Consider the following 26346-nt stretch of genomic DNA (forward strand, 5'->3'; position numbering starts at 1 on the left):
TCTTATACACCTGTGCCAAACGGACAGAAAACACCTAAAGTCAAAGAATAAGTGGTATGGTCTAAAACTTTCATCCATATAGTGATACTAATAAAGCACATGTGCTAAGTAGGGAAAGTGAAACTAGTGACTAAACATCTTGCCAGGTTTTTGTCCTATGTATTTATTTATTTTTGATTACATCCCTACATTCATTTTTCAATATTCTTTAAATCTTTATTTAATTAGGAAGTGAAGCTCCTGGGAATACAAATCTCTGTTGCAAGAGTCTCCTGGCCAAAGATAGACAGGATAACCCAAGCACATTGTTTGAGTCAACTTCCATTGCTAGTTTGAATTGTGCAACTTAAGCCAACACACAGTTCTGACACTGACATTTTTTTTTCAGCACATATCCTCTTATTTGCTTTTGACCATTTATGGACCATGTTTCTTCACATGCCAGCTTACTGCCAATACTGTTATTAATTGTTCCGGCTGTAAATTGACATTTATTGAAATACATAACTGAAGCACAATTTTAATATACTTGCACTTTAAGTATCTCTGTGTTTTGCTACTGTCTATGTCCACTCCTCTATATTTGAATGCAAATATTATTAGCACTCCACACCATGTATTTTAAACCTTTTGGTTCTGATGCAAATTTAATAAACTGTGCTGCACCATTACAGCTAAAGCTACCCAGCAGTATAAAACCAATTAAACCAATCATCTCAAGTTCCAATATTTAACCGATAAACACAGTAATCAATCATTTTTTTAAATTATATTATGTGCATGATTTTGCCAAACTTTCACTTCAGGTTATTTGCGTATATTATCCTAAAAAGTTATAATCCTATTTAACAAAGTTAAGTAAAAGGTCTAACTTTTTATTTTATTAATTTATAAAACAGTTATTAAATACAAAATAATTTTGAGGCTCTTGTGCAGCACCACTGTTCATGTATTAGCCATCTAATTCATCAATTCATGTACCTCAAAATTGTAGCCAGCCGTTCCTGTGAAGTATTTTTCTGATCAAATATTCTGATTTTCTGTGTGCCCCCTGCTTTGTTCTAAGTTCCCCCAGTACCACACCATTAAAAACACACCAACACACCAAGACCTCACTCCAAACTGACATTGGGGATCAGCTTCCACTTTCATCACAGATGGCAGAGGTGAGGAAAGGAGATGAAGAAACTGAACTCCAAGCCACAGCCCATCTGAAACGTAATGTTACCCCCACGCTGCAAGGCGTGCCTGACATCATGCTTGACACAGAGCCACTGACAACACAGCTGATAGAAACCGGTCTGGAGGAGAATCCGTTCAAACCGTACAGGAGTTGTGTGCATGTCTGTGTGTGGAGGCTGGGTGGAGTTTCACTCAAAATATTTCAAAGCGAATTACCGGTTTGGTCAGAAAGCAGGAAAAGGTGTGAGAAGCGCGACAGCAACCAAACACTATAAACAAGCTTCCCATCCCATCATTCACATGTGAAAGTGACGTATCGAAAACAGGTGATGGCAGAGCTTATAGCAGCTTGACAAGTTCTCTTCATTCAGCAAGAATGAGCTTTGTAGCACCTGTTGAATGACAAACAGCAAACATTTTGGCTAAAAATGCTGTTAGCAGGTACCGTGTTCGCTCTAAATCTCCACTCTCCCGAGCGTGAGTGCTTATTAGACACTCCTGCGGATTTACAAAGGTGAACGACCGCAGCCGTGCAGGGCTGGCTTACCTGAGTTTTAGGTTAGCCATGAATTCTTCCATAGACACGTTGTCCAAAAGCACAAAGTCTGCTTTTCCAAACTCCAGGCTCTCGTGTTCTGCCATACTGTTATTTTTTTTCTTCTTACTGAAACTCCTGGAAAATAAAATGTGTCAACAAGTTGCTCTGAAGTGCCGACAAAGGGTGGACATTGGCGGGCTTCCCTGACCACCTCCTCTACTTTAATGTGCAGCTCTGTAGTCGGTGCTCATTTTTTTCTTTTCTTTTTTTTTTTTGGTCAAACTCTAATTTTAGTCATGTTTAATTGAGGTCGGAAATTCCCTTTTAAAAACCAGCAGCTGCTAATTCTGAACGTTTTAACACGCCGTTTCCCTTCAGGAGCTCCGCTTTTCTTTTAACAAGCAGGAATTATTCCAAAATATCCTCATGTCCATACAAAGTTTCGTCTTTACGCCGAAAGGTACCGTCCCGTTACACCGTGCGCCAGCTCCCCCCGTCCGTCCGTCCTTTTTCCTGGAGTTTCTCTCCTGTCCCTCCTGAACGACCGTACACCAATAGGATTGAAGCATCCTCGTCTAAGCCCCGCCCCCGCCCTGTGGAGAGGTGTTGGTCAGGCAGCGATGTGTAAGTTGAAAAGCATTGCAAATATTTCTGTAGACCACCGCTCCACCAGTTTCTGATACATATTTCAGCAATGACGACGCCACCTCTAAGCTGTTAAACACTCGGAGGAAAACCATAATGTTTTTGGCCTCACTTTAATGATGCCCTCTTTTACCATAAAAGGGAAAACTGGGTCTCAGTAAGATTTTCTCAAGATGATATGAATGAAAAGTAGACGTACAGTTATGTAGACAACGAGTCATTCACTGGATTAATTATCAAATAACCTGTGATAAATAAAACATTATTTTTTAGGTTTTCCCTCCTATGCTGTATCTTAACGTTGCCTCCTGAATGAAACCTCCTGTAAAAGAAGCTGAACACTTTAAGTGCCGCCGGCTTCTCACTAGGCTTACTCTGATATTAGTGCGCCACCTTGTGTAAAAGAGACGTAAATGGCTTTTAATGACGCTTATGACTGAAAACTCCACCCTGACAAACAGCAGTGTTGCTCTAATCGTATTAACTTACATGCTTATATTGTAAAATATCATCCAGTATGTGATTTCATTGAGATTAAATTTTTAACCTGAATAAATAAATGATTAAAAAAAGACATTTGTTCTGTCATTACAATACATCATAAATCAATTAATTTAGGACATAAATGACTGGATGACGTTTTATTTCCTACTTCTATATTTGGCCCTAAAATCCTTGGCCTCCAACAGCTCCATGTGTAGTAATCTTGGAGTCATTTTTGATCAGTATACGCCAAAAACATTAAAAAAAATGTAGAATTGCTTTCTTTCATCTGAGTAATATTATTAAAATTACAATTATCCTGCCTCAGTGATGCTGAAAAACTAGTTCACGCATTTATTACTTCTAGCCTGAACTATTACTATTTTTTAATATCAGGTTGTTCCTAAAGTTCCGTGAAAAGCCTCCAATTAATCCAAAATGCTGCAGTGGGGATAGCAGCAGGAACTGCAAAGAGAGACTATATTTCCTCTATGCTGGCTTGTCTTCACTGGCTCCCTGTTAAATCTTTCTCCTCATATACACAACCTTGAATAATCAGGCACCATTATATCTTAAAGAGTACATAATATAATATTACCCTAACGGAGCACTTTGCTCACTTACTTGTGGTTCTCATAATTTCTGAAAGTAGAGTGGGAGGCAGAGCCTTCAGCTATCAGCTCTTTGCCTGTGGATTTGGGAGACAGACATCCTCTCCACTTTTAAGATTAGACATATAACTTTTCTTTTTGATAAAGCTTATAGTTAGAGTGGGATCAGGTGACTCAAGCATCACTTTTTATGCTGTTGTAGACACAGGCTGCTGGAGGACGTCCTGTACCAGACAGCACATTTCTACTCTCCTCACCACTTTGTATTATGGCTACTGCTCCTGCTATTACTGCTACACATCTGTCTCCCATCCTCTGTGTTTTGTTCTGTCTACCTATGCTCCCCTTTTTCTCTTTCCTTCCATCCCCAGCCGTTCACAGCAGATGGCTCGCCCTCTCTTAGACTGGTTCTATTGGAGGCTTCTTCCTGTTGAGAAAAGCTTTTTCTTCCCGCTGTCACATAGTGCTTGTTGGGATTTCTTACCAAATAAAGTGCCTTGCTGAATTTTGAGGCTTTATAAATAAAACTGAATAGAAAGTGAATTTTAAATGAATGTATAAATTGCAGTAATGATGGATTTAGATAATAACATCACTCTTAAGTCTTTTTAATATTAATATTTTCATTTAAGCATCAAAGCAGACATTTAGCTGGCACTCCAGAGTAGTTAATACAGTGGAACTGGTTGATTTAGCACGAGTTAGCATTAGCAAAAATAATGAAATAAATTACAACAACCGTGAATCTGTTGACAGAAAGAACAAACTTTTTCCTTATCTCCTCTTTGCTAAAATACAAAAACAAATAAAAGTGACATGCGACATCAATGAGCACCATTTTAAACATCAGAGGTGTATATTATTTACTTTGTAAAAGCAGTGAGCCTCCAAATGTAATAGTCATGGATGCAGCAGTGGCCCAGGAGTTACCACAGTTGTGGGTGACATAGACTGAAGCCCCTCTGCGGAGGAAAGTCATGTATGTAGATGTGCTTCCAACACTGTAGGAACGGGGAACATGTGCACGAGAAACGGCCACCCAGTAATTATTTATTACTAGCCACAGATCGGTTTTAAGGCCCTTAATGGTTGTCTGAGTGGAGAAGAAGAACTGGTAGATTCCTTTGACGGGAGCCCTGAACACACCAGTCCTCCTGTCGAAGGCTCGGCCCACATTCACCAGCACCTTGCTGTACTTGATCCTGTTCAGTTTGCCATTGATTTGGGCTGGGTAAGACGCAAAGAAGTGGATCTTTTGGGAAGACACTGAAGAGCAGGTAATCTTATTAGTATTATTACAAAGACAAATAGATATATACCTTGCAGCAATTTCTTAATAAAGAGAGGCTTTTGTAGGTGTATTATGGAAAGCACAGGATAATATCTTAATCATTCTTACACAAACTATGTAGCAGATTCTCCAGCTTTGCTTACAATTAAAGTTTGAGGAGCAAAAAAGGAAGACTTCACCTGTCTCTTAATATTTCTTAAAGTAATACAAATGTTTGAACACAGTTGTTTAATGAACCTTTTGTATGTTGAATTTTTGTATTTATATAGATACAAACTAGTAACAAATTAGTGCTGTACAATAATACATGCAACTATTTGTGCCTGATTGCCCATATTAATCAATGTTAGTATTCAATAAGTTGCATTACGATTGACAAAGAAACGCTGTCACCAAACAGAGAAGAATAAAAGCCCCAGACATCCAAGGCCTTCCATCCCTTCAGCGTAAACGTTAGTATGACACATTCAAACTGACAAAAACTTTACTTACTTCTGTTTGTCTTGCATCTCCAGTTAATCTTATCTCTGCTCACACAGGACTGGTTTCTCCTGCATCGCCCGCACACAAGCGTGTTGACGTCTGAGAACACACATTCAGCAACATTCGAAAAGGCCTCTAAAAAGCACTGCTCTTAGCAGGAATTAGACTGTTCCAAAAGGTATACATTTGCAGCAATCAGGATAAATATGGATTGTGGGTGAAAGTGGATGTTTAATTTCTTAATTTTTCAGCATCCAAAAGCCAAATGCTCCCACAAATGTGCACAATATTAATGCATTTTTTCATTTATACCTGCACAGTAAGCCAAATAACAGGATGTTGGCTTAGTGAACTGATAGATGTAATAGTTGCCCGGGCACTTCTTGACTTTGATGGGGGTGGAATGGAAAGCACAGCATCTTTTGTTCCAAGTGCCGCAGACATTGCGGGTCACAATACCATCCCTGATCCTTGGATGAGGCCCGGACAGCCACAGCGGGGAGTTGGTGCCACAGTTGTTCACAGGGATGCACCTCTCAGGCATCTGCAGACTTTTACCCTTGTAGAAAAGACGGTACCACCCTCCAATAGAAGATGAAAATTTTATTCTGTTTTTTGAAATGCCATTGCTGCTTTTAGTGAAATAGGTGCATGCTACATATAAAGAAAGTGCAGTCGGTTACCTTTCCAGTCTACTTGCCGATCACACATCTTCAGCTTGCTGGTGGTGTTGGTGGCGCGCCAGGTCTGATCTAGGACCGTGTAGTGGAAACAGGGGTCACCTCGTCTTCTTGCATCTTCCACAGATGACTGAAAGTTATCAACCTCAATGTAATTTGGACTGTAAGTGAGGATGTGTGTTCCTGCTTGAGAAGAGAGATTGCAGCACATATTGAATTAAGAGTGCGTGTTGAAAATAGTTTTATTTTGAGTAAAGAATGCAGATTATTTTATTCACTGACCTACTTTCTTCTGAGCTCTTTTCTGATGGCTTGATATATGCATCTGCGCATGAAAAAAATAACACATTCAGTAGCTGGTGCTCAGTATGGAGACAGATTGTAAGGAGTTATATAGAGGCTACCTGAGTCAGAGCATTGTGCTGCTGCTGAAGTGTTGTTTGTTCACACTTCAGGCTCTCCATCTCCTGCAATAGTGAGCATTTTTAGAAAGAGTGACATGCTGCAGTCTCATTGACAGATAAAATAATAATAATTCGGATTTATAGGGATTTACATAATAATGATAATAATAATAAAAATAGTGGGTCCAGATGCTCCAGATTATGTCCAATACATACAGAGTCAGAGTAGTAACTGTGCGGTAATTTATAGAAGTTACCTATACCTATGTCACTATAGAAACAAGAAGATAAAGAAAAGGAATGAATAAATGCATGTGTATGTGTGTACAAATACATGCATATCTATATATGAGTATGTATACTGTATATACAGTACTCTTGTAAAAGGCTGGTTTGGATTTGAGGATTTGTTTGCAGAAGGCTGGATTGTTGTAGATGTTTATAATTTATTTATGTTTTTTATTTTATCTTGTGCTTTAATAAAAGCTTTAATGCAATGGCCGTAGCTCATAAGGTAGTGCAGGTAGTCTACAAATCCTAAGGTTAGTGGTTTGATCCACTTTGTGGAAAGCAAGGCACTCTATAAGAACCACTCCATTTACCATTAAAAAAGCAAAGCCCACTGCAATTAATTTTAAGGCAAATTCTAGTGATTTCCTACTAAATGTCTGAAAAATCAAGTAAAAAATAAAAACAGATTTTAACACACAGAAAATGGAAACAAGCATTTGAAGCAACATTTCCACCTTGACTTTATTGATGCAAAATTGGCAGTTGATATAAATAAAATAATTTTTTTTAAGTAGATGAATTGGGTAATATAATCAAACGTTTTTGGCCTACAGGGACCCTTCGCTAAGATGAAGGCCTGATGTTCATAAAAAAATAAGATTTAAAGAATAGTGAATAATTAACCTGCCTAGTTTCTTACTTTATTTACCAATAAAGTGTCTGGTCTATAACATCAAAAAAGGTGAAAAATACAGGTCACAATTTCTTAAAATTTAAAAGAAAAGATATTAAAATGTCATTTATTTTTTTTATTTTTTAATAAACGAAAAATTATTTAACAGAATGGTTAATCAACAGACTTGTTTATTAATTTTGTTGCCCTAATTGTGTAATAGCTCATTGCATCACCTTGAAAATAGCAGCTAGTTGCACAGACAAAGGTTGATCTTCTACGCGCCAAAGTTTGAGTTCAGACTGGAAAAGAAGAAACAAAAACTTTCTCAAACGACAAATTGAAGTAATTGATATTAAACATATCGTGATGTTCTATTCTCTCTACGAGCTCAGTGTGACAAGAGCTCGGCACAGTTCTGTCTGTGCTAAATAACATCTGGGGAAAACTTTTGTTGCATAATAAATGGGTTTTTTTTGTATTGTTCCATCTGCCTTCTAGCTTCATAACATCAATGAACAAAGCTCATACTCACAGAATTTGTGTTCCCCGAGCAACCAACTGCACAAGATGACAATGCTACGAACATGGCCAGAGCTAAGACAACCATCTGGGGATAACAACAGTTACACAATAGTTATGTAAAAGATGACATTTAAATGCTTTCTCATTTACTCGTTGAATAAATCCCGACAAAACACTGTACAAATGTCAGTGTTTATTGGAGAAACAAACAATTTGTGACCAGATGCTCGAAGCTTTGGTTTTATTTTTTTTATCACATATCATTAGTGCGAGATGTTGGAATTAATTGAGGAAAAACGCTTTTAAAGGCTTGGGTTTTATGACAGAAACACATTTAGATACGGTTTATATTTATACAGAAAGAAAAGGACAAAGAAATAAAAATTACAAGTCAATTCAACCAATTCAATATATTTAGATTTAATTAGATCTGCAGACTTTGCTATTTTTGCTCCTTTTTTAAATTAAAAACAACTACAACAACAATAATTGATCATTTGATTTGCAAGTTACTGAGTTCAGATTAAACACATTACAAAAAAATTGAAAAGTATAAAGAATAATAAAAAGTATGCCTATAACAACACTATATCATCACACAGTCAATGTTCAGCTACAGTTATATTGCAAAGAAATCTTACAGTTCCATGAATATCCAAAAATTGTACCTTGAACTATCCAGTCAGCAGTCTGTGGTTATAGAAGCGGGCCATTAAAGTGCTGAAAGAATGAAAATAACAAAACATTAAATACGTTTGGACGTCCAATTTCAATGCAATCAGATGTCTATAAGTGTAAAGCTACACTCACCTCTCATTTCATCATGATGAGAAACTGCACCCTGTCTGAACATGGCCTTAAATACTGACCCGCTTCAGTTTAAAAAAAGGAGAAAATTCAGTTTAACAGCATCTAAAGGTGCAATTTTTCACAGACTTGTTGCAAGCGTAGACATGAAATTTCTGTAGTGTTGGCAGTTTCTTCAGTTTGCCCAGTCAGCAGACAGTGGTGACACTGTAAAAGTGGTCATTTTTTCATGACCTGTCTTATTACTCCATACGCAGATGGCCAAGGTGTGAAAACAGTCCAACTGACATTAATGTGAAGGCTGTGACATTTCTGTTATTAAAATTATAGTTATCTGGCAAGTGAACAAGTGAAGAGTACCTGCAGTAAATACTTCTTGCATTTGCTACACACGTCAAGACATCTTTGAGCTTTAAGATGAAGAATGTACTACTTACTATGAGTTCAACTGGAAGCGTGGGGTGGAGGTAATGTGACTTGAAGCTGTTGTGTTGTGGTGAATGTGTTATTCTTCTAAATGAAATAGGCTGTATTTTCTTTCAGTGTTGCTCAGAATTAAATGTTTGTACAATTAAAGATTTTATCAAAAGTTCTTATCAGCCAATCACACGGGAGCAACTTGATGCATTTTGGTCAAGAGAGCCTGCTGAAATTCAAACTGATCATGAAAACGATTAACAAAGTAATCACTCTTTGCACGCAAGATATGCAGAACAGTATAAGATGTTAAACCTTGAAGCAGGTGGACTAAAATGCCACTTCTGTCAGCTAAGAACAGGAAACTGGGTCTGCAGCTCTCATGAGCTCACTAACTTAGACAACAGATGATTGAAATACGCTGCCTGGTCTGATGAGTCTCGATTTCTGCTGAAACTTTGGGATAGTGGTTCAGAATTTGCCATAAACAACATGAAAGCACGGATCCATCCTGCCTTGTATCAGCGGTGGTTCAGGCTGCTGCTGGAGTGGGGGATATTTTCTTGGTACACTTTGAGCCTCTTAGTACCAACTGACCTTCGCTTAAAATGTCACAGCCTACTTAAGTATTGTTGCTGACCATATCCATCTCTTTATGACCACAGTGTACCCATCTTTGGATGGCTGCTTACAACACACGATGTCATAAAGCTTAGATGATCTAAAGGTGATGTCTCTAGCACTGTTAAATCTAAGCCATAACAAGCTCAGACAGCTTGAGCAAGGTGTACCTAATTAAGTGTCTGGTGACTGTATTGCAAACAGTGAATTCACTAGTTTCCATGCAAACTAACTACAGGTGGATGTTTCTATAATCAAACAGGCCACTAGAGGGTAACAGCAGCAATAGAAGCTCAGCACCATTACCCCATTATTATTAATAATATAATGAGCCGAGAGTTATCTTTACTTGAAAAGAAAATGAGATAGTTCTTGTGTTTTATTGTGGGCTGACTTAAAGTGGAGGAGATAATTGTAGCTCCAGTCCAAATGTGCAGTAAATGAATAGCTTTATGAAAAGCACCCCATTGGCAGAGCAAGCCGCGTGCTTTACTGCTGTTGAAATCACAGTTAGTTTGTCATGATGAAAACATTTGGCATGTTAGTATCTGTTGGCAGTCAGGGTGTTTACAGTGTTTCACCCTGGCAGTTGTGGCGGTTGTAATGTTCTGCTCTGGATATTTGTCTGCAGGTCACTGGGCCACAGGTCACCGAGAGATGTAACTGAGCTGAGGCAGGTTGTTTATCTTCCTTTTTTTTTAAAATCACCAATTACCACTACTTGTTCGTTCATTAAAACTGAATCTGTCACGTTCCAGATGCTTTACTTTAGAGAACTAATATTAAATAACACTAATAATCACAAACCCAATGTAAAGAGAAATAAGAAAGAAAAAAACACAGTGTAAAATGTAAATAAAAGCAGAAGAAGATGTGCAAGTTTCATGAAACTATATCTTATTCATTTCCTCTAATGGCCACCTGAGGCTGAAATTCTTAGGATAAAACTCTTAACTTTAGCTTGCTACTAAGGGTTCTGGAGTAAAAATCTGTGTTATTACAGGTGTGGCTTGCAAACCCACTCATTTCTAACAACTTGTCAATCACAGTTCATCAGCCATTGAGCATATCCAACAACTATCCTTTCAAAAACTGAGTATGAACAAGATTCGTGAAACTGACTAAGGATTTTTATTCAATATAACCCAAAACGAGTCATACTGACTCATTATTATCCCAGAGCCTAGAGGCAGACAAGAGTTTACTGGGATCAAGTCAGAGCGCCGTGTTCTAACTAGACTTGTATGGGACTTGAAGTCTATTTAGCAAATCGCTTCCACATTTGCTTCAACTTTTCAGATCCAGAGTCTACGATCTTCTTTTTTAATGTCTATGAGTCCAAATTGAGGCTTTAAAACAGTAGAACACGAAACCAATGGGAGCTGTCATGATATATATGAAGTCTATAACTTCTTATCTATCAAACATTGCACACCTTTGGTACAAAAAGATTATGCATAAGGGCACTTTGAGAATTCTTGTACACGTCAACATGCTGATGATGGACATTGTGTACTTTGGCAGGGGTTGCTGTTGCTATGGAGAGTTTATCAGCCTTTTGTTTGTATGAGATAGAAGCTGAGCGCTATTGGATTCTTTCCTCTGTGTATCTGTGTAAGCCTGCGGGTAAACACTCAGAGCTATGGCTGCATTTAGATCAGCTGCTGGCCCATATACACTCAATACGGGATATAGAACAAGCCACCCACAGGACCTTTCATTCATCAACAAAAACAAATGGGCATCCCTGGAGGGTTTTAAGAGATACTGTAAAACTAAATGAGTGATTAAGTCAGATACAGCAGTTTAATAATTCTTTAAATTGATTGTATTATTATATTGTCCTCCCCTTTAAACATATCAGCATATTAGAGAAACATACAAGCAAACGTCTTGAATTTAAACTCCACCTGCTGCTAGGACTGTCCAATTCTGGACTGGAAAATCAGCTTGAAAGAGGTGGTACCTTTGCTCTTGAAACACAGACAGGAACATAGCAACTGTTCACTCCTCCTTCTGTTCACTCACAGCCAGCATGTCCTCAGCATACCACGAGGCCAATTCTGTGCTATGACTCGCTGAAGTGTGTTTTTAGCTTTAGTTGTTTTTGTGAGAGCTTGGTTTGCGTTACCAGCAATAAGTCAGACTGGTTCTCTGGGCCTAGTTAGCCAGGGCTATCCTTTGCTACCAATTTCTAAGCGCAGTCAGTGGGTTTGGGGGTTTCAGAATCTCGTCTCTGCTTTTTGCAGATGATGTGGTCCTGTTGGCTTCAGTGATCAATGACCTGGGGCAGCTTGCACTAGAACACTTTTCATCCAGGTGTGGATCAGTCTGGATTAGAATTTGCACCTCCAAATCTGGTTCTCAGCCTGAAAAGGCTGGATAGTCCACTCTGGGTCAGGTACAACTTTCCATTGAGTGTTTAAGCATCTTGGGGTTGCTTCCTAAGTTAGCAGAGAGAGGAATGGGAGACTAACAGCCAGACCGGTCTGTCGTGATGAAGTGAGAGCAGAGTGTAAAAGTGAAGCTGTGAGGTCTGCATTTCTACTCATGAGCTCTGAGTAGTGATTGAAAGAATGAGACTGCAGATGCAAGCAGCGGAAATGAGTTTCCTCCAAAGGGTGTCTGTACTCAGCCTTAGAGATAGGGTGAGGAACTGAGCTGCTACTCCTCCACATCAAAAGGAGCCAGCTGAGGTGTTTCAGGCATGTAATGAGTGCCAATCGAGCACATGCTGGAAGAGATTACATCTCTGGGATGGATAGTTATTTATTTATTTAGATCATTTTATACAGGGGGTGAAAATTACCCCCTGATTGGTTTCATCATATAAATACAACACAAGTAATGTTTACTTGAAATTACTGATAATTAAGTGATAGCACAATCACAGGATAATAAATATGCTTGTAAGTGGTAATGTTGATTAAGTTGTATTAATGAAAAGTTTAATTTTTGGTTTCTACAAATATGACCACTGACCTTGAGGTCGTAGTCACTCAAATTAAAACACATGCAAGATTTGTATGAATTTTAAAATCCAACATTGCCTCGTCCTTGAGTTATCGAATTCAAAAGCTTGGATGTCCATGCTGCCCCATCAGCCTTTTACAGCTTAAGGGGTAAAAAAGTCAGTTTTTGACTCTAGAATTTAGAACAAGCATCTCTAAGTGACCTTTAAAGCACAGCCATTACTGAACATGTTAAATGTATACTGCCTCTCACCCTCTTGAAAAAGAAAGCGAGCAGAAGCCAGCTATTATTAGAACTCCCTTTAGGCTTTTATCCTTTGGCTGCATGAGTCTCACACTCCCCACATATCCAGCAACCACAAGCCCACATCTTAGTCCGTTTACTCGAACATGACCTCTGTCTTATTGGGCTCCGAGCCGAGAGCTACTAAACCAGTGTGTTCCTTCTTATCACTTCCCGGCAAAATAGTGGTGTAACTCTTTGTACCCCGAGGCAGTGAAAGCAGCTGAGTGGAAATAACTAGACGTAAAGTCCTGATCGGTCACGTACGTGGTGAGATTTCTTTGGCGCATGAGGGTCACGTGGTGGAATGTCTACAGGGTAGAGTTACTGAACTTGACCTCATCTCCATCTTTAGAGGAGACCCGGTGACACCGGGCGGAAAAACTCTACTTTTGTTTCTTTCCCTAATCACTTCTCCTTTCATCCCCCACAGCTGTAATCAGCTGCACCCTAGGGACCATCCACTGATTGATATAATCACTTCTGTACGCTTAATTAACCGACTGCAGATGACATTAAAATAAAAAAATAGAACAGAAGAGTAACACTTTAAACTGTTTGCTGTTTTATTGTCATTTGGATCACATTTACAGTATTTACAATATTTTCAGCTGCAAAAAAGTGTAGCTATAAAAACAATTCTGCACATACTGTATGATTAAGATGGATTTAAATCATTAAAAAAACAACAAAAAAAAAAACAACACACACACACACAACAACAACAAAACATAACTGTTCATATGCAACAGGGCATTTTGTTCTCATATGGCACATTACAACAAAAGATCTGCCCCTGCCTTGCTGGATCACAAGATGGTAGAGAGTTTAAACACGACATCCGATGAAGTTTAATAACAATTGCCTCCATTGAACTGTCACAAAGCATTAAACCACCCACCAAGGCAGGCAAACGATACTGTAGCTTGCTGTTGTACGTCAGAGAGAACCGCGTGTCCTGTAGATTATATCATGTACTGTTCTTTTCACTGCAATTAATGCAAAACAACACCCAGAAAGAGAGTGGATTACATTCAGCCTGGTCCACAAAAAACTGATGTTAGTGGGAATACTGCGATTACATTTTTTTTTAAAGAAAAAAAGAAATGCATGCACAAAACTTGCTCAGAGTCAAACATTTGTTCAAATTTACACACGAAACAGCATTACAGTACAGCAGAAATGTAACAATGTGCAACACCAGTATTAGTTTAAATACTTCAAGTATTCGAATAAAGTGATCCTTTGGGTGAAATTGCTGTGATAAGGCTGAACAACAGGCGCTTCCTGTTAACTGAACACCTCCACATGTCCCTTATTAAACAGCTGTAAAGACTTTTAATAGAAAAGTCTTCAACAGCATTACTGTATGAAATCAGTCATAATCTACGTTTTTAAAATCACCCGCAACATGCTGCATTATCCCCGGCCGCCCGTCTCTTCCTCGAGGACGTCACCTCACACTCTCGACCGATACCGAGTGTAGTTCAGCAACACTGGAGCGACTTCACCAAAGTCTGAGAGGTGATTGTAATGCATTTCCTGTTAGTAGCCATTTCTGATGTGTGCATTTTCTCATGAAAAGGATAACGGATGCAGAAAGCATTAACGAGCTACTGCTAAAAAAAACAGGCTGAAATTAAAAAGGCTACTTATGTCTGCTCTAGTCTGAAGAGGATTCTCAGAGTGAAAAAAAACAAAGTCTGGTTCCCATCTTGTTGGCAGAAGATGATACGGGATATGAAGACGTATTCTGGAGGCTTCATTGTACTGCCCAGAAGAGGTTTTCACTTGGTCACCTTATAGCTGCTCAGATCTAGCGGCTCTTTGCTGGGTACACACCAGTCGTCAGCCTCTTGGCTCATTTTGTAGTTCTTCAGAGCAGTTTTGTTGTACACTGGCAGCCTTTCGATGGAGTCTGTGGACAGCGCCTGGAGGGACAAGACGACAGGATGTAATTACAAATGTCCTGTCTTACCTACACCAGTTCCACAGGTCTGCAGAGTTGGTTTTGTGTTTAACAAAAGGCATGGCACAGGGCAGCTTCTATTTGTTATGCGCTCCAGACTTTCAAACTGCCGGCTTCTTGTCACAGTTTCATGCATGATCACCCTGCCTGGCTCACCTTCAAGTAGATGACAGCGTCTGTGCCATAGCCCTCCATGGAGTAGAGCTGCAAGTCCCCCTGGAAGTACTTGGCGTAGAGACGAGAAATGGGCAGACCGTAGCCGAAGCCAGCCTGTACAGAGAGACGAGGGAGATCAAGGGTTTAAGAAGGCTTTGTTCTGTCACACTGAAAGCAGCACTGCTCATCCATGGAACAAACAGATCTTTTGTCAAGTTTGTATTGTGACTGAAGGTCAATGGCTTTTTCAGAAAAACAACAATATTAGTCCAGTGCTTCAAACTTTAAATGACTAAGTAAGCAACAAAACGCTTGGAGGCTATAAAGAAAGGCAACCAAAGAGAATGTGGTGCTCATAACGGCACCCTTTAGACCTGCTGAATAAACAGTTTGTTGTTTGTGCAAAGCTGTTAATGATCGACTTCTTAGGCTTTACTTTTACTTACCAGTGGAGGCCGTTTCTGGTCTCCTATTTGTGGAGCCGGAGCAGTAGAGTACATGTAGCTGAAAAGGTTCTCAATCCTACGAAATGGGACACCGCCACCCTTGTCGCTCACCTACAGCACAGCACGGGCAGGGGGTAAAAATAGAGAATGATGTGAGGTGCTTGGACAGAGCTGAAGAGAGACGGGCCTGCCTGTCATGAACACTCGGCTTCAATATAAGGGTGGAAGCCGAGTGTCTTATGTTTGTGTCTAATTTCAAGTGCAGATTCTGCCATTTAATTCACAAACTGTTAAAGACCAATAAGTTTTTGTTTATTATAGTATGTCACTTATAGTCAAGCTAGTCGGGCACAAGAAGCCTCGACAGTGTTTTGTTGACACATGGGCATAAAGTCAAGATTTATAGGCTCTGTGAGTATGAATGCACACAGCCCATGGTGCTAATCTTATCAGAGCTTAGTAGCTCTGCGTGCCAGTAGGCACTCTGCTTAATTGAGGGTGAAGTCATTACATAACATGTTTAGAGAAAGCGCTGGGTGGACATGACAAAAGGAGAGGTAAGTTTAGCTTTGAAATCAGATGCACGCTTTGTACCGTGTGGGATATCCCTGTATTATTAATGCAATAAATACTAAATGGGTGCAACGACAGCAATAAACAGGATCAGTGTGGTGAAATAATTTTGCCTTTACAAGCTTCATTAACCTTGCTTTATATGTGCTTGTTCACAAAAATAAAAACCACCTACGCTCCTGTTGACTCCTACAGGCAATTTAAACCCTTTAATCCAGCTGCTGTTAATATGTTAGAACACTATGGGAGGAAACTCCTTGAAGTAACCTGCATGAATGCATGTAGAACAAGACCAAGTTCACATCAAGGATGTCGTTTGATCTTTCGCTTTCCCACCACATTAAGGATGTTATCTGAATCCAGAGTGGGGCTGAACACAGGTATGCTGTGCAGATTTGAGCACTTTTTAATCATTTAATTTTGAGGTACTGAGTTACTATTAAAAATTTCTGGATTTACCAAATATACCCATAAAATTGGTCCAATTTATGCACCCCTGAAATCACACCATTTCCCCCCCAGTGCCAGTGATCCATTTAGATCATTTTGATCTGAGGTGCCCAATTTTGGGGATCATAGGTGCCGAGACGCCTGCCTTTGCTTGCACCTAAATGACACTTACTCAGAGGTTCCTACCAGACTGGCCCAGTCACCAGTAGTTCACCTGGAAGACGTCCATTTGTCTACACAAACTTAAAAACAACTCGCCATGATGCAGTGAAACTGAAATGTGGGACAAACCAGAAATGGAGATTACTTTTACTTTGAAGGCAAACCCCTGCAACCAAAACATTTCAAAAGGTGCAACTTTTACTCAGAAGTTTTGTGTTGCACGTTTTCAAGCTTCACTGCAGCTCAGAACGTAAATGGCGAGTGTTTGCAAAAAAGTTGACATCAATCTGATGCACGCTCAATCATCCAACCCTGAAAACTAGACTGAAACTAGCACTACTGACTAACAATGGGCTGTGAGGTGAGTTTCTTCATCATTAATATGCAAATTTTCATGCCTTTAGATCAATGACAGTGAGTACCATTTTAACCAAACTTCTCTGCGAGTGGTACTCATGACCATTACCCAATGACAATTGATCAATGGTCATGAAAATTTGCATATTAATGATCAGGAACTGACCCCACAGCCCATTGTTAGTCATGGTACTTGTTTCAGTCATCACGCAAATGTGTTGTTTATAAGGTTGGGGAAACGTTTCTCCCACTGAAAACGCTACGTCCAGATGAACAGAATCAACTTTTGGGGCAATCATAAGGAGGCCAAACGCTGGTCAGCTGGTTGGGGAATGCACATTTTACCTGGAGGCCTGGTGTTTTAACCCTTTAAGACCTACCATAGAACCAATTCCACCAGAGCTTATCTTATATTTTTACATGCTGTAGTGCCATTTTTGGGAGTATTTCAAGTTGCTATACATCAATACAACCATTATAGCCTAAGTTTTAATGATATGCATGCATTAAGTGCATAGTAATTACATAAATTGCAAAGAAGTGCAAGGAAAAATAAATAAATAAAATTGAAAATCATTTTTGTTTTTTTAACATATATTTGTAGTTAGAGAAATTTAAGAGGCTTATCCCTCAAAACTGTAAATACAAAAAAGTTGCACAAACTAGTTTCCCACCACAGGAAATTTATTTTGAGTGTCTTCATAGTTTTATTTTTGAAATACACCAATTTCTATACACTGCAGGAAAAACGAAAATAAATATTATAGTGCAAATTTGCAAAAAAGCAGCATCTGCATCAAAATAAACTATTTCCAGCAGTGCAATATGTGTCCTAAGCATCCCAGAAACGACACAGAAAGTCAAACATAACTTTTAACAACACCAGTATAGGCTCATGAGGCCTTGATGGTAAAAAAAAACTACATTTCTGCGAAAGTGACGTCACTTCCGGTTTCGGGCAGGACATGGCGGACATGTGATAGTTCACGCTAATGGACGTAGGAAGTGTTACAAACAGCTGATCGGATCGGCAAAGCGTTTTTCTGGAATATTATGTTTTTATTGCTGCAAGTGATTTTTATGCAGTTTTTGCAAAGATATGTGTGGAAGGAAACTGTGACCTAGGACAAGCTGATGGCATAAGATGTAAGTACAACTCCTCTGGAATCATATGCAAAAAAATTTATTGTGCTAGCTCACGTGGTTGCAGAGCTACCGGGATTTAAAAATAGTTAGGCAAAACGGAGCGTGCCCGCTCAGACCGGTTTTAAAGGGTTAAATAGGATTCTTTATTTATTTTTCTTATTATTTCTTTTTAAACTCTGAGCAATCTGTACAATCACCATCTCCAGAATCGAGCAACTGACAACAACCAGTCTACATGGAGGAAAATTGGAGGTCAGGATGAATTGTCCCTTTATTTTTTTAAGATTGCAACTCACCTTAATCGTCAAATCTTCATCCCCAAGAGAGACCATGACTTTAATAGGTGGAAGGTTCCTGCTGCTCTCATGAGTCTCTATCGTGGCCCTCATAGCATTCTATAAATATTTAAGACAAAATAAATTTTCAAGATGTTCAGGAATATTGAGTTGAACATGCACATATTCAAAACTGGGTCTCCTACCTTGAAGAGCTCAAACAGCATGTGATAAAGGTGAGATGGCACATAAACAATCGTTACTGGATGATTTGTCTTCTTCACTGCACAGAAGGAAAAAAAAGAAGTATTTATTCTATCCACTTCATTTACAGTTCATTATTCTAACCACTCATGGATGATTTCCATTAGTGGCAATTACTCTGCTGCACTCTGGTTTTACGCTTTGTGAGGATGGAGAGGAAAAGGTCTGTGTGTCAATACTGCCTGATGTGGTCAGCTAGGCCCGCTTAGCCATCAAATCAGACTCTCTGCTATATTTAGAGCCCTCTCGGATCCATCATGCTCTCTTACATAAAACCACTCATACTGTGCATACATACTGGAGGCCCGGGGTCTATTTGTGCTTTACTGAAACCACTTCATTGCACTGCAATGACTTTTACCCTTGAGGCTGTTTGCATGATTACCTTAAAAGATTTTTCACACCTGGGTAAATTTAACGCTAAAGGGTCAATATGGGCCGCAGGACAGACTTCCAGAATTCCTAAATTCTGTAACTTACGATTCATCTCCTGAAGTATCACATCAGGGGCACAGAGGTAGTACTGATCACAAAGCATCTTGGCACTTCCGAAGGCATCTGTGAATATAAAGGGAGAGCATGTCACCGAAAACAAAAAACAAAGGGACAAACAAAATTCAGATTCAACCATATTGTATATTTACCCTGGACTACATCTCCAACTTTACAGTGAGGATCAATGCTTCCAATGGTGTTTGGGTGAACCGGATTGGTGGTACCGTCAAAAATCAGGGCTGTAGAAATAAGAAAACAGTGAATCTTCTGCAAACGGACCACTGAGATACACGTTTAACTAAAAACTACAAATACTATACACAGCTTGGTTTTGATGCAAAGATAATGAAGAAGTACAACTATTTTCTGTTGTTTTAATAGTGCTACTTATTAATACATATATTAGAAAAAAAACTCAAAGGGGGTCATATTATGTTCATGCCAGCTCTATAATATAACTGTTATACTCTAGTAGATCAGCTTTGCATGATTCACAGCTCAAAATAATCCTTATTTATCTTATTATCAGCCTTGATGCAACCCCTCAGCCCATTTTTTATGAAACATAAATTATATACAGCTTGTATATTATGTGTATCTGGGACACCCATATATCCCCTTTCTTTGATATCATAAAGACTGAAGAAGAGCTGAACTGTGTTGAACACAGTGATTACTTAGAACATATGGTGCCCTTATTATTTGAAACATTGGCTGTGTTTACTATGATCATTTACCACCACAACAGCATATAAATGACAGAAAATGAAAAACACGCATCAAGTCAGACACTTGGGAACACATGCTAAAAATACCACTGAGGAGCACAATATGCTGCTATGAGATGCAGAAACCTGCATACGTGTTAAAAGTGTTTCTCAAGAAGAGTTGTGCAGTTAATAAAGCATAAATGCTTTCCTTTACGCAACAGTGATTTTGAAAATCTAAACTATCAGATCAGTGATATGCATCACCTGTCTTTGTTCCACATGGCTGATGATACCTCCACAAGCTCTCAATAACAAAACAGAAGTCTGAAGAGCATAACATCATGCCAGAGCAACCATCTGCTGTTGACATGGGAGTGTTATCAGCACTTGTCACAGGGACAACAGGCAAAAAGAAGGAAAATGGGGCGTATCAGTCGGAAAAATGTAAAGCCATTCACTCTTTTGCCTAAAACAGAAAAATGTGAGCAATTTTGCTTTCAGAATTCTGCTCCAAATGGGAGGCTTGCGGCACCAAATCCATCCATGTGATGACTCATCAGTACATTTACATCAGCTTGTAATTGTGCAATGAACGCTGCATCATATACAAGCACAGCAGTCGGTGCAGCATTTCTTCTTTTCGGTGCCTAAGTTTGTGTGGAGCCCATTAAGACTGTAATTTGTTTAAAAGCCCACACAGAATGAAATGGTCAAAAGATTAAACACGGCAGAATCAAATTAGATTTTCATAAGCTTTTTCATAACCTGATCAGAAGAAAAGAAATTCTAGCATGTAAACAATTTAAGCTAATTTCTAGCTGGCCATGCTCTTCATGTGATGATTCCCTGACGGCATTCAATGATATCCAACAACAACACACTGACAATAAAGGTACGGTGAATTAAAATAAATAAATAAAAAATTCAAATGTTACTCACTGTGCTGGTTGATGAGCATCCGGATTGAGATGCGGCTCATGTAGAAGCGATCCAGAAAGTACTGGATGTTCTGGTTGGTGGCCACATCCTGGGGGAAGGCCTCTTTGTATTCTATGACACCCTGGGCCATGGTGGGCACCACATCATTGTGTCTGTTTCTGATGGTAACTAAGGTATCAACAAACCTGGGGAGGAATGACAAAGACATCCTGCATCAGGGGTTTGGGCAGTATCACATTGAAAGGGATGAAGGCACTTGGGAGAACACAAAGGTCATGTTTCATTACAAAACATGAAAACACCCATAAGAATGAGAAACTTACTCTCCAAGGACTTTGTGATCATCAGGATTCTTGTCCAGGAACTCAAGGAGCTCCATTAAACTCTGGACATACCTGAAAATATAAGTTAAAACATGTTAACATGTGCTGCAAAATACAAGAGAAACTGCTAAGTCCTCAATTCTTTAAGAAAAACTTTGTTTATGGCACATATACAGATCACAGCCCACTCCTCATAAAGGGAAACAGCAGAAACGGCAGCCTTGAAAACAACAGTCACGTGACATGTGAGGAGAAACTAGGGTAAAGTTCAACTCTAACGTCTCCGCCTCACACTCACCAGCGCAGCCCTAGTTGGAAGGAGTACAGCTTGGTCAGATAGGGGGCTTTGTAATTCTGAGCACGATGGGGGGGATAAACTGGCAATAAACAAGTCAACAGCTGTGACTGTGACTAGATGGAAGATAAAAGCTGGCATCAAATATGCTTCTTAAAACACTGGAGGCTGACAGACACTAACTGTAATAAGCTGCTCTTTTGTTTTAGAAAATGTTTCTGCTGAATAAATACATTTACAATATAAAAAGCAACTAAATACATTTGATTACTTGGATCATATTAATCAATAAACCCCATTCAACTTACCAGCCCTGCACCATTTTCACAGATGGCGTTGTGAGCAGTTTGTCAGGGAGCAAGTTAATCTCCTTCATGATATTTGAGAGCCTTACTGGAAGCTCCTGCCTCAGAAAAGCAAAGGATGTCTTTTCACAGGCATTAATGGAACCTGAATTGGGGACAAACAGATGTACTGACTAGATGATCCGGAGAAAAATACTCATTCAGAAGTTTTTTTAATGTCTTAAATGTTAGTAAGAAGGACTTTGTGCGAATTTGAGACATTTAGAGAAAGTTTTTTTTTTGAACTGCTCACTGGAATAAACAACTGTATGCATAACGGTGGGTAATTTTTAAACTAACTTTAATCCAACAAAATTAAAGTCAGATGGATAAAAAAAATAAAAAAATAACAGCGATAATAATAACAACAACAACAATAATAATAACAACAATAATAGAAAATTAATATTCGCATGTTAACATCTGTGTCGAGACTTGCAATCCCTTTGCACAAAACGCGTGATAGTCTGCACATCATAAAGTCTTTATTAGCAGTTCATAGTGGTGAGAAAATTAAAAACATATACTTTAATGCACACAGTGATAGGCCCACGTCTGACGCAACACTAGCAAAAATGAGCACCATGTTTCTGCAAACACTGCAGAGCAGATGCAGAGCCGTGCAAGCATGCATGGCCACGGGACATTTGGTCACGAAACGGTGGTACATCTGTGGTCACGTCTTCGCAGCTGACGCCACATAGGTCACGTAGCCCCCCATTGTCACAAAAACAAACCAGCAACAACATTAGCGAGGATCAATACTCACCGAAATCGAGAAACTGCTTCATGGAGAGGGGTGAAGGAGAGAATTTCGAGAAATGCTCGATGTGTTGCGGCGCGCTGGCCACGGCGGCGTTTTTCATGATAAACCGAACGAACTTCATTGTTGCTCTGTGAGGTCCCGAGTCTACTCAGAAACAGGTTCCAAAGCTAAGCTACTCCAAACCACTGAAGGTGTTTTCATGCTGTAGTATGAAAACAAGGGAGGCAGCAGCGGAGATGTAGGATTCTCCAGCCAATGGGAGAGTGGGAATTCTAATTTACTCTCCAGGCTGGCCAATCAGAAGAGGAGGAGGCGGGCTTAGTGAGTTTGGGTTCTTCCACTCTAGCAAACTCAGAGGCCCCAACTTTCGAAATTCTTCCTAAATTCTTCCTCAGTTCCCCAAGCTGAACTAATATATAAATAAATTAACACGTTTATCAAGTGGTTTTAGTCATAAAAACGCTAACACAAACACAATAAACAACAATAAACCCTAAACTAATATTAATCCTCTTCTGGAAGCCATGCTTACTGCTTGTTGGCCATCTTTGCAATGCTTACAAGCCCCTGAATAGTATTTTGGGTGGAATCACAAGAATCACCAGTAGGAAGAACCACCATCTTTGTTTGGGGAACCCAGAGAAACTGGAGCTACACCGAAACCATAAATTGCGTAAAATTGAAACAAAATAACCAGCCTGTTCACTTTAAGGCCAATACATAAAAGGTGTGTTTAATGTCAATTTAAAACATTTAAAAAAAACCCAAGACTTTATTTTGTATGAAAGCAGAAGTACATGTCTCAACATGTCTCAGGCTTTGCCTCCTGCTGCCATGCAACATACAAAAGTTCATTCAGATTCAGAAGACTTAACTTCTGAATCCCCGAGGGGCAATTGAGAGACTGACCTTGCCGACCATACATACAATACACAAACATCACAATGGGGAAACAGGTCAGGCTAGGTAGCTGGCCGGTCCAGCTACCTAACTTACAAAAGTTAAAACGTGAGCATAGTTAATGTAGTTTTGTTTTTTCATTTGGTTTCAACACCGATTCACCAATTTCATTAATTACTATATTTATTTGCAGCTTACAATTAAGAAGTTCAGAACAGGTATTATGCTACAACTCAAGCACTCTCAGTAAACATGTGAGTCTGAATAGATATGTGCTGGATGTGTTGTTCTGACTAAAGCTAAAGCTGAGACTAAAATAGCATATTTTGTCATTTATCTTACTTGGGGTTTACATGTGCACAATATTCCTTGTTTAGTCTAATTCGTATTAACTAAAAGCCTTTTAGTTTAGTTTTACTTAGATATAATAACCTTCAGAACAAGAGCTGACAGTATATGTAGAACATGCAAAGACGCAAAAAAGCCCCATGTAGCCAACCAAAATGCTCAAACCTTTATCAAGAGTATGCAGTACCCAAGCAGAAAATGACCCATTACAAGAGCTTACTTTGATCTGGTGTTATGTAATACATTACTAAGAATTAAAACATTACCCATAACTGTGTTGGTGCACTGGGTAAGTTTTTTTGACATTGTGATTACTGTAATAATTCATGGTTAGCGTTCACTAGTATAGGTTTAATGTAAGTGAGGTCAGAGGAAGTTGTGTGTCTGAAACTTAGCTGCCAGTTTGCTAAAAGTATGACAGACGTGCAGTTCAACTCATCTGGTTTTCACACTTTCAACCTTCATTCAGGATTAAACTGGACTCAACGGCAAACATATTCAGTCTGGTTTGGGCAGCCCTGAACTTTCCCAGTGAATGTGACAAGGCAGCTGTCCAACATGTTCTGATCAGACATTAAACATTTAACCCGCTGGTACAAAGTTTGTGTGATCATGCCTGCAAATAGCACAGACTGAGCTGGTGTCATGCACTCTCTTCTTTCAGCAAACTAAAATTCCTTTAGTGATTTTTAGGGTAAGGCCTGTTTTCCAGCTCTCAAAGATATTGGATTGGACATAGGTCAGAGCCCCACATGAAATCTATTTCAACACTGGTTTTCACCCATCAAGCTGAAAAGCATTTCTGTCAGGACTGCTAAAGCCCAAATAACTTGCCTTCCCATTTCCATCTTCAGTAATTTGTTTTTAGCTCTATGGCTCTGTTCTGGGACCTTCACCATCTATGTGCATAGAGCCACCAGCTGCTCATTAATGCAAATATCTAATGGGACAATCACATTGCAGCAAGTCTGCATTTAGGGATCCAGAAATGGTCAAGATGACCTGCTAAAGTAAAAGACAAGCATCAGAATGGGGGAGAACGGTGATTTAAGTGACTTTGAATGCAGTGTGGTTGGTGGTGCCAGATATGCGAGTTTAATGACTCTTTGTTACAAAAAAGATATGCAGAGAGAGCACAACACATAAAACATTGAAGCAAATGGGGTATAGGAGGAGAAGACGGCACTGGTTTCCATTCCTGTGAGATAAGAACAGAAAACTGAGGATACAAATTGTACAGGTTCACCAAAAGTGGACCACAGAAGATTGGAAAAGCATTGCATGATGTGATAAGTGTTGACTTCTGCCGTGACATTCAGATGGTAGGACCAGAATTTTGCATGAACGACATGAAAGCATGGTTGCATCCTGCTTTGCATCAATGTTGCCTGAGTATTGTTGCTGACCATCTCCATCCCTTTTAAACGACAGTGTACACATCTATTGATGGGCTGCTTCCAGCAATGACAGCAGATATGACGTTAGGTCAGAAACAGCCTGAAAGCATGATTTGGGCTGGCAGTGGGTTGCAAAGCCACTTGCAGATGAGTAGCAACTGTGGGAAGGCTAAATTGGTTTAAAAACCTGCCACTGGTGTAGGTCATGTAGAAGAGTGTCAAGTAAGCCACCAGATGTTGCAGACTACAACTGAGTTTGACATAGTTTGATTCAATACTATGCTTTCTTAACAAATCTGGGACCTGATAAAAAATGATAGTCCGAGTGAACAGGAGTACACTCTCTGTGAATGATTCTCTGGAAGCTTGCCACACATGGTTTTGAAAAGAAGTGCCTTCGTCAGGGAACACAGTGTCCCAGTCAAATCTCCCATTACATAAGCGACGGCTGTGTCGGTACAGTTGGGATTGTCCTCATAATGCCAGCGTGTCCTGCCCCTCAATCAAAACATTAGAGTTTACACAGTATGTGCAAAGAGGGAAAAAAGAAAAAACAACAGCCTAAAGCAGTATTCCAGGGAAATAACAGACATCACCACCACAAAATGTCACGACACATATCACCTTTTTTTTATCAGGTCCCACTACATGATAATAAGCTGATCCCTGGTAGACGTCATCAAAACAAGCATTAGTCATATTGTTGTCAAGTGGCAGGTTGTTTATTGCACCATATCAGCTTCATTTGTGCTCTAACAAGATTTGATCTTGCTTCATTTTAAGGTATTTCGAGCAGCTGTGATAGATGAATCTGTGAGTTTATGCCTTGCATTGGAATACTTTGGAAATGATTAGCACTTTTCCTGTAAGACTTTAAAACTTGCCAGTCAGAGGAAGATTTGCTGTCCTTGAAAATGTTTCATTTGAAAGGGAGAGTACAAGAAGCCAACCACATATTTCTGCTATGAACAAGCAAAGAGTAAAAAACCTTTTCTGTATTTTCATGCATTATTTGGTCAATTTCATGTATGCTCGTGTTTTGTATTTCACTTCAGGCTAATGTCAAAACCAGGATTTCTAAAGGCTGCAGTCAGTGATGTGTCTAATCATCCTCATTCGAAGCACACCCGAGGGACGCTTGATTTGCACTTCTATTCCCTGATGATTTTGTGCATTTTATTTCAA

At 39.3% G+C, this 26346-nt stretch overlaps 3 protein-coding genes across 4 annotated transcripts in view; all 3 read right to left on the reverse strand.

Moving 5' to 3' along the window:
* Positions 1–2242, reverse strand: part of myo1d (myosin 1D) — a 138123-nt gene extending 135881 nt beyond the window's left edge. Inside the window, exon 1 of the mRNA XM_085466848.1 lies at positions 1730–2242. Within this exon, the coding sequence (XP_085322974.1) occupies positions 1730–1824 (95 nt within the window). The 5' untranslated portion in view covers positions 1825–2242. The remainder of the gene's footprint in view (positions 1–1729) is intronic.
* A 1791-nt stretch (positions 2243–4033) lies between these two features.
* Positions 4034–8469, reverse strand: LOC146703579 (uncharacterized). 2 transcript variants are annotated; one of them, XM_085467267.1, is made up of 9 exons: positions 8415–8469; positions 7757–7831; positions 7458–7523; positions 6318–6380; positions 6196–6238; positions 5917–6096; positions 5546–5815; positions 5243–5332; positions 4034–4725 (listed from the first exon to the last, which is right to left on the reverse strand). In XM_085467267.1, exons 2-9 carry the CDS (start codon positions 7829–7831, stop codon positions 4319–4321), a joined length of 1194 nt encoding a protein of 397 aa, XP_085323393.1. In that variant the 5' UTR covers positions 8415–8469; the 3' UTR covers positions 4034–4318. The 2 variants fall into 2 exon arrangements, with proteins under 2 accessions (XP_085323393.1, XP_085323392.1); XM_085467266.1 differs by having other exon boundaries at positions 5917–6099.
* A 4919-nt stretch (positions 8470–13388) lies between these two features.
* pdk2a (pyruvate dehydrogenase kinase 2a) lies at positions 13389–22746 on the reverse strand. The gene is made up of 11 exons (XM_085466849.1): positions 22520–22746; positions 21715–21856; positions 21112–21183; positions 20789–20973; positions 19289–19378; positions 19125–19202; positions 18587–18663; positions 18402–18500; positions 15418–15528; positions 14972–15085; positions 13389–14777 (listed from the first exon to the last, which is right to left on the reverse strand). Exons 1-11 carry the CDS (start codon positions 22635–22637, stop codon positions 14634–14636), a joined length of 1230 nt encoding a protein of 409 aa, XP_085322975.1. The 5' UTR covers positions 22638–22746; the 3' UTR covers positions 13389–14633.
* Positions 22747–26346: the final 3600 nt, after the last annotated feature.

This window comes from Copadichromis virginalis, linkage group LG8, assembly GCF_057382275.1.
Source record: "Copadichromis virginalis isolate Kocher_CV1m ecotype Utaka linkage group LG8, C_Virginalis_male_GT1.1, whole genome shotgun sequence".
Taxonomy (NCBI): Eukaryota; Metazoa; Chordata; class Actinopteri; order Cichliformes; family Cichlidae; genus Copadichromis; species Copadichromis virginalis.